Source organism: Propithecus coquereli, unplaced genomic scaffold (assembly GCF_000956105.1).
Source record: "Propithecus coquereli isolate 6110/MARCELLA unplaced genomic scaffold, Pcoq_1.0 Scaffold119, whole genome shotgun sequence".
Taxonomy (NCBI): domain Eukaryota; kingdom Metazoa; phylum Chordata; class Mammalia; order Primates; family Indriidae; genus Propithecus; species Propithecus coquereli.
Genome location: NW_012135969.1, coordinates 43,533 through 52,619, shown reverse-complemented (window position 1 = coordinate 52,619; position 9,087 = coordinate 43,533). Strand labels below are relative to the sequence as shown.

The following is a 9,087-nucleotide window of genomic DNA, read 5'->3' as shown; positions in this document are numbered from 1 at the left end:
GCTGTGTAAATATGTGTGAATAGATGTCTTTTCATTTTTCAATAAATTCTCCAAGAAAGCAGATTAATAATGCCTACAGAAATCAGTTACAAGGAAGAAATCTGTCTTATTTAATGGGCACACTTTTTCATTCTTTCAACATCATTTGAAGTCTTGTCTACCTTTCTCATGAAACTTGGCTCCTAAATGACTTTTGGCAAGACTATGTCATATACAATAAAGCCATTTCCAACAGAGTTCTACAACAATTTAATCGACACGTCTCAGAGTGGCTAGTCGAGAGAATACATTATAACTACACATTTAGATATAAAAGTTTTGTCTTGTTTTAAGACGTTGTGTCCCACTGCTTTTTATTCTATGTACTCTATATACACAAATGGAAATTCCAGAAAACAAGCTCAAATTTTAAGTTTAAGCAAAAAGTCAAGGGAAAAAAGAAGAACCGTGGATGCTGCAAGCTGGACACAGCAGGAAAGGAAGTGCCCCTTACCTGCACCTCGATTTGCAGATCCTTGTCCAGCAGCGCCCGCTTCTTCAGGATCTCGGCTCTGAGCTGCTCCTTGTGCTTGAAGAGCAGAGCTGAGAGCTTGGTGGCGTTTTGCTTGCTACGCTTCTGCTCCACGCTCTCTTCGCGCTTCCGTTTTTTTGCGGCCTGTTTTTCTTCTTTATCTATCTTATCCAAAATATACTTCATCACCTGGTTACAGACAATCATTCTAGAGAAAAACACACACCTATGTAACACTGGGTGTTTATGAAAGGCTTAAAATACGATTCTTCTACACCTCTACAGATGAAACACAGACTTTCTGTGACTGGAAACCTTCCAAGAGTGATTCAAGCCAGTTATGAGTAACTATTAGTGCCAAGTGCTCTCATTTAATGAACTTCAATTATGGTAAAAAAGAAAAAAAGGTATAAACTCAAAACTCTGTGCACGTGGATGCTAACGAGAAGAGATGAATAGACGAGACCCTGTGTCTCCCCATCTCCCCTACCTTTGATTTTCTTCTCTTTCAGCTGGAGTCATGCTCTTTTTCTGTTTTAAATGTTCTATTACAGCATTATGCTTCATCACCACCTTCAGGACAGAACAAATCCAAAAGCACATATTTTATAATGTTCACAAGTTAGCACGTACGTAACAACAGTAGAAATCTGAGCACATACATGTGTTTTTCAAAGAACCTTTAAGAATTTTATATCATAATACAAATAAAATTAGCAGCTACAAGATGGTCTGGGTGCTTACCACGTGTTGGGCACTGTGCTGACCTAATCACTTGACATTACCTCATTTATTCCGCAAAAAGACACTGAACCATAGAGATGATTTTATAAATGGGAAACTGAAACATAAAAAAATTAACCAACTTGTTTGAGATTAAATAGTAAATAATATGCTGGAATTTTAATCTGGCTGTTGTTCGCCAAAGGCCATGTTTTTAATGTTATGTTCTCCTCCCAGGCATTAATTTTAAAGAGCTGCCCCTCATCCCCCCTTACCCAAAGATCAGGGGATAGACGGATACTGTAATAATTCTCAACTGGTAGATTACAGTACTGAAAGCTGGGTAACAATGCATTTAAACATATTACATATGACACCAATTTTACAGGAATATTACATATTTAAAATCATTTTGCTGTTTAAAAAGTGCTTCTATATATATGAGCTCATTTAATCATTACAGTAATCTTGTGTGGCTGGAAAGAGAGGGGTTTTAATGAGGATATAGCTCAGGGGAGATAAGTGAGTTTCATGGACTGTGAATGGAAGAGGAAGGAACTGAATGAAGGTCTCATGACTTGGAAATCCACACTCAAACTCCGGCCTAGTGCTGAGTGGAGCACACTGTAAACAAAGAGAAAGTTTTCTCCAGTAATGCTACAGGGAATTATTTATGTGACTTGATTTTAGTAGAATCATTCATTCTAACTCATCTAAATTACCTTACTTCACTAAAATGCCAATGCAAGATGCCACTGCATGATGCCACTCTTTATTTAGGCTATGGAATAATATGTATTGAAAACTTTTTCACAAATATGTGACTAGAAATGCAAATGAGTCTAATCTGTCTATAATTTGCATAGTCTACATGCAAACTAAGAAATGACAACTTCAAACAAATTGCTATGATGCCTGAAGTGGCTTTAAAACTTAGTGAAACCTTCAAGTTCTACATTAATGATACTTAAAACTCCTAACTCCATGCTTCCCATCTTAGTCCTCCCAAAACACAGGCAGTTTCTAATAAGCACTGACTACATATGTATGTCCAATGAAGAGTTCCAAACCATAGTAGTCATTCAATATTTTTTGGTCAATCCAGAGCTTCTTCTAAATTTAAACATTAATGACTTTGTCTCAGTTAGGAAACCTAACACAACCAAACACTAAGTCTAATGCACAGCACAATAATTCAAGCTACTGAACATGCTGCTTTTACTTAATAACTTTACCTGTTTCTGAATGATTTCACTTTGATTAGAAGCTTGGAGGGTGTGTTCACGCTTAATTTCTATCTGTTGCTGTTTCTTCTTTTGCTGCTGATCCCTGAGTTGCTGAACCCTCTGCAACTGCTCTTGCACACTGGCTGCCTGCACTGTAACCACATTCTGAATCTGGTGAGTCTGCACAGCACTGCTTTGCTGAATTTGAATAGGTAACTGGAGTTTGATTTGCTGGGGCACACCACCTTGCTGAGCCTGTATCTGAGCCACAACCTGTGACTGGATCTGAGAGAGAACCTGGACTTGTTGTTGCAGCTGAGGCACAGCAATGACTTGGGGCTGTGGCTGCTGTATTTGTAGCTGAGGACAGGATGGGGATGAAACAGTAACTTGATTTAACGTTTGTCCTGATGAAAGAGTTTGAGTTGAAGACTGTACCTGGGGTTGTGATTGTGGCTGGCCTTGGGAAGGTATCTGAAGAGATGTATGTGGTTGAATTGGAATCGGTTGTGAGGTTGTAGTCTGAACCTGGGATTGCTGTCCAGGAGACACTTGGGATGGAGTTGATGGACGTATTCGAGTCTGTGGTGGACTTTGGACACGAACAGGAGACTGTCCTTGGACATTACTTTGAGGCTGACACTGTGCTGCAACTTGGGGTTTGGATGACTGTGCTTGGGTGGGCTGTGCTTCGGAAGGGACGTGGGATGAAACAGTTGTTTGGGTCTGAACTTCAGGCTGAGTCTGAACTTCAGGCTGAGTTGGGGACTGGGGCTGGGTTTGGGGCTGGGGCTGAGCTGGAGGTTGAGTGGTCTGTGGCTGGGCTTCTGGAGGACTCACACTTGACGACTGAGCTGCTGGCGGCGCTTTGGCTTGTTGCGCCTGTGTCACGGGTGATAATTTACTCTGTTTTTGTTCACCCGTACCTATGAAAGGGAAAGACAAACCATTTCTATTACTCCAGAACATAAGACTGTGGTTAAAGAAGAATGTGATGGGGTTTGCTACAGTTCAGAATTCTTTATTTCAGTATAGAAGATTTATGACTTAAAAATGCTCCATTTAGACATGCTCGGGGTAGGACTCTTCTAAACTGGGGAGCCTGGGCCCTGCTTCTTGGCTGTCCTCTGTACAGTTTGCTAACTCTCCAGAGGGCTGTCTTCCAAAACAAGGTGCAACCTCTGGAAACCAGCCAGGTCTTCTGGCCCAGACTAATTGCCAAGGCTCACTTTTCTTCTACAGCATGGTGACAGTTAGTGACGCCTTGCAGTAGGAGGCTAACAAAGTGGTTCTGGACCTGCAGCTCTCGATCGCAGGTCATGAGCTGGATATATCTGCCCTCCCTGAGATCTCCTCCACGACTCAATTAGCATCTACAAGGCTTGGCAAGGAGTAAGTGTGAGCATGATTACCATGATATCCATTGTTTTTGCCCCCTTTCTATATCTTTTTTTAACAAAGGTGGGTAGAGAGGTGGTGGTAACAGGGAGTCTGTACGAATAAGGCATGAAAGCATCAAGATGTTATGAGACTGACTATGTCAATTGTTAAGCTCCCTGGCTTGAGGTATATCCTCCCGGTGATAGTATTCGTTCTTTCTCTTTTCTTTTCTTTTGAGAAAGGGTCTTGCTCTGTCGCCCAGGCTTGAGTGCAGTGGCATTGCCATAGCTCACTACAACCTCAAACTCCTGGACTCAAGTGATCCTCCTGCCTCAATCTCCCAAGTAGCTGGGACTACAGGTGTGAGCCAACACGCCTGGCTAATTTTTCTATTTTTTGTAGAGATGGGGTCTCGCTCTTGCTCAGGCTGTAAGTACTGATTCTTTTAACCCTTCTGTTAGCCCAATAGTGTATGGTAATAACACCTAGTATTTCTTATATACCCAAAGCTCTACCTGCTGCTGTAGTAGAAACAGTGGTGGTGGTGGTGCTGGCTGTTGTGGCTGTTGTTGCCAATGGAGTAAAGAGGAATCGCTGAACAGTACCATTTGGCATTGCAGCTTGCATTAGCTGCTGTCCTGGGCCTGGGAGTATAGTCACCCCTTGAGGTATCAACTGCAACTGTCCAGTAGTTTGACCTTGTCCTTGAATTACTACTGTCAAACCTTGATTGCCACCCTGTGGAAAAAACACACAACATGTAAATAGTCACATGATGCAAAACATCAATCTGTATGTACAGCATTTTAATTTTTTATAGAGACAGGGTTTTGCTATGTTGCTAAAGGTGAAGTGCAGGGGCAATTCACAGGCGTGATCATCGTGTCCTGCAGCCTTAACTGCTGGCTTCAAGCGATCCTCCTGCTTCAGCCTACAGAGTAGCTGGGACTACAGGTGTGTGCTACCACGCCCAGTTTGTAGTGTTTTTATTAAATCATTTTTATACTATAAAGATCCTTTAATATAATGTACATGTATATTTGAATATCTATGAAATGGCACCAGCAGAAACTTAGGTAAAGTAAAATAAGAATATTTATGTTGCCTAGTGGAAAAACCACAAACAATCCAGGGTTCTAGGTCAAGCTCTCCCAATGGTCAGCCAGGTATCTATCTACAAGCAACATCATTGCTCCAGTTTCTCAATCTATAAAACAAGGGCACTGACGGCCGGGCGCTGTGGCTCACGCCTGTAATCCTAGCTCTCTGGGAGGCCAAGGCGGGCGGATTGTTTGAGCTCAGGAGTTCGAAACCAGCCTGAGCAAGAGCGAGACCCCGTCTCTACTAAAATTAGAAAGAAATTAATTGGACAACTAAAAAATATATAGAAAAAAAAAAATTAGCCGGGTATGGTGGTGCATGCCTGTAGTACCAGCTACTCGGGAGGCTGAGGCAGGAGGATTGCTTGAGCCCAGGAGTTTGAGGTTGCTGTGAGCGAGGATGACGCCACGGCACTCTAGCCCGGGCAACACAGTGAGACTCTGTCTCAAAAAAAAAAAAAAAAACAAGGGCACTGAAGTGAATGACCATGGTCTCCACAAAATTCTGATTTTAAAGCATCTTTATTTATACTGACTGCTTCATTTGATTCTCACAATGGACTTGTGACTTCATGGAATAGGCAGAGAAAATATTACTATAATCTCATTCCCAATTAAGAAACTCAGGTTAGAAAGTCAAGTCTCTTGCCCAAGAGACGTGAATCCTGAATTTTGTTTCTTTTCAGTATGTACTAAATTACCTGTGGTGCCTGTGTGTGCTAAAGTTGAGTTTATATACAAAGTGAGGCAGTGGTCCAATTTCACAGTTTCCCACATATATTCAGTTGTCCCAGCACGATTTACGAAAAATAAAAAGTCTGTCTTTTCCTCAATCATCTGGAATGCCTTTGTGTTATAACAAGAGTCCACACATGTGGGGGTCATGTTCTGTACTCTCTTCTGTTGGTCTATCTGCCTATTTTTGCATCTGTACTTCACTGTATTAATTACTGAAGTATTATAATAAGTTTTGATATTAGGTTATCATACAGGGAAAATCCTCCTGTTCTTTAAAAATATCATGGATATTCTTGATCCTTTGCACTTCCACACAAATTGTAAAAATCAGCTTGTGAAGTTCCACCAAAAAAAAAATCTCTTGGAATTTTGAAAGGAACTGCATTCAATGTATTGATCAATATTGGAAGACTTGATAACAGTATTTATTTTTGCAAGCAGCAGCTTAATGTACTTAAATTTTATTTTTCCATGGAAATTGGCCAATTAATAAAATTTTGGTGGTTGAAAGGGTTATCCATCTCATTGGTATTAACTCACTAAGGACTCTAGATAGTTGAGGTTTATTATATCCTGCATGTTAGAAGTATTTTTGTTTGAGTCCAGGAAGCAGCACATTTTTAAAACTTATCAAAATCAGTACATTTTTAAACTTATCAAAATAATTATGTTTTTAGGCTGAGCATGGTGGCTCATGCCTGTAATCTTAGCACTCGAGGAGGCCAAGGTGGGAGGATTGCTTGAGGTCAGGAGTTCAAGACCAGTCTGAGCAAGAGTGAAAGCCCATATCTATTTAATTAAAAAAAAAAAGTATGTTTTTAAACTTATAGCAAGAATAAGATAAGTAAGATTGCCTCTAAAGTTACGTTAAAATACATTAAATAAATACATTAAAATAAAGTTACATTACATACGTGGCCTTGTGTTAACTGAGTGAGTTGAGCCATGGTAAGCTTCACCTGTCCTTGCTGGGGGCGAGGGGACTGTGAGGTTGATGACTGTAGATTTGTAGTAGATGTTGCTGAAGTTACGCTTTTCTGCCCAGGTGTTGAGGAAACTGTGTTAGGGGCAGAGATTGCAGTGGAAACAGGCTGCCCTCTGATGATCTGAGTCACCACTTGCTGCGGAGTACCTACACAAACAGCAAAACATTATGAAATCCTACACTCTCTTAGCATTATTTCGAACTGAAATAATTCAGCACTTCAGATGAATGTATTCTTTTCAATTGTCAAAAAGACACTGGGGTGCCAACAGCTCAAGGATGCACTCAGACATATGCTCACACCCAAAAGACCTGCCTGGTTGGCAGTAAGCCTGTTTTCATTCAGCTCACTGAAAACCATTATTCAGCCCCTGCTTTCTGTAGTCAAATGAAAAAACAATTAATATTCTTCCTATAAATGTAAAGCCAAAATGACAATCAGAAAGACAAAAGAGAATACGTAAAATATGCCATATATAACGCTGCCCTTTGTTAGGAATACTGAATATAAGATAATTTAACATTTAATTCACATGAATTTTAAACAAAATAAAGAATCTAGAGTATCTGGGCCAAGTGCATTTATAAATAAGCTTCTATTACAGCTATTTGACAGTTTGGGAGAACTATGAGGGCAAAGACCACTATATTCTCAATACTAGGGCAAAGTGCTCAAAGAATGCTTTCACAGTAATTGTTCAATAAATGTCTGCTGAATAAATGGAAGTTTAACCGGAATGGCTTTATAGTCTTCCAAAAACTTCTGTTTTTAGTTTAACTTCCTAAAACTAGAAAAAAAGGCAAGTGGAATTTTCCTCCCTATGGAATAGTTGCTAAGAGTAATTATTTGGTAGCTATTTTGACATTTACAGATTCATTACTAATTAGTCAATAACCTCTGGGTGCAATAGCTCATGCCTGTAATCCTGGCACTTTGGGAGGCTGAGGCAGAAGGATCATTTGAGGTCAGGAGTTCAAGACCAGCCTAAGCAACAAAGTGAGACTCCTTCTCTACAAAAAATTTAAAAATTAGCTGGGTGTGGTGGTGTGCGCCTGTAGTCCCAGTTACTTGGAAGGCTGAGGCAGGAAGATCACCTGAGCCCAGGAGTTTCAGTGAGCTATGAAGATGCCACCTCACTCCAGCCTGGGCAACAGAGTGAGACAATATCTCCAAAAAAAAAAGCGAGTAACATCAGATTCCTCGAGTTTTTATATTTACTTCCTGCCTCTTTTCCTTCTGTGTGTACATATACATTTTTCTGTTTCTCTTAATGGCTACATGATGTTTTCTATACATTGCATGTGTATAAAATTGAATCTATTTTGACATTCAGAAGTGCGTTAAAATAATGCCATGGTGAAATCCTTGCTTATACATTTTTGTGTGCTTCTGATGATTTCTTGAAAATAAACTTCCAAAAATATTACTGGGTTCACAGCAGGCCCACAGTATCGAATTAGGAGGTCATACATCTCTGCATGCCCATCTCATTGAACCCTGCCAACCTAGGTATCACCACTAAAATAAAATATTCCAGCAACTGGAAATAACATCATGGTATCACAGTGCCTGAATTTCCTCAATTACTACAGAAGGTTGGCATTTAAAACTGTTTCAAGTCATTGTGCTTCATTTGTGAACACTCTCTCCACACTCTGACCATTTCTCTACTTTTTCTACTTATTTAATATGTATTTTTAACACACTGCCATACTAGAAAAAAATCTTTTTCCTTTGGGCCACAGCGTTTTATTGTGAAAACAGAATTAAAACTTCAAAAATAAAATGATCCTTTCTAGTTTAATAAAAAGTTTATTTTTTATTATTTTCTGTGGGTGAGTTATACGCAACTTGAAAAATAGTTCTCGTGGCTCCCAAGGTAAAGAGATGCGTGAGTTACATATGCTTCATGAGGCCCCTAGCTCAAAACTGGCGTGAGTTAAATACAACTCACATGGCAGTTAATGTGTTAAATAATGTATGTTTCCCATCTGCCTTTTAGTTTTATTTATTTCTAAACCTATAAATATTTTTAAATGTGGTCAAATAGACCAGTCTTTTTTCTTGGCTTTAATTATTGTTTATAAAGTTCTCTTGTATTCTCTCATTAGATATATCCTCCCAAGTATGTTCTTAGTCATGGTATATGTTGTAAGTCAGAAGTCTATTTGGCATCCCCCAGCCCCTGCAAACTATAAACCAATTATTCTAGTATCATTGACTGATTCAAAATGACACCTTGTCGTACAGCTAGTTCTCATATATGCCTCTTTAATTGCACCTGTGTTTCTTCCTTTGGTATCATGCTCTTAATTTGGGTGCCTTTATAATATGCTTTAACATATAACTGACAGTGCCAGTTTTCCATTATTATTCCTCCTTCGAAACTTTTCTTGGTTACTCTCATCCATTTATTCAAGATT

The 9,087-nt window shown here is 39.6% G+C and overlaps 1 protein-coding gene across 1 annotated transcript in view; it reads right to left on the bottom strand.

Moving 5' to 3' along the window:
- BPTF (bromodomain PHD finger transcription factor) overlaps nt 1–9,087 on the bottom strand; it is a gene marked incomplete at its 5' end in the record, with an annotated part of 49,086 nt that overhangs the window by 20,585 nt on the left and 19,414 nt on the right. The window contains 5 exons of the mRNA XM_012659505.1: nt 494–719; nt 1,002–1,084; nt 2,470–3,386; nt 4,356–4,578; nt 6,593–6,810. Of these exons, the coding sequence (XP_012514959.1) occupies nt 494–719; nt 1,002–1,084; nt 2,470–3,386; nt 4,356–4,578; nt 6,593–6,810 (1,667 nt within the window). The remainder of the gene's footprint in view (nt 1–493; nt 720–1,001; nt 1,085–2,469; nt 3,387–4,355; nt 4,579–6,592; nt 6,811–9,087) is intronic.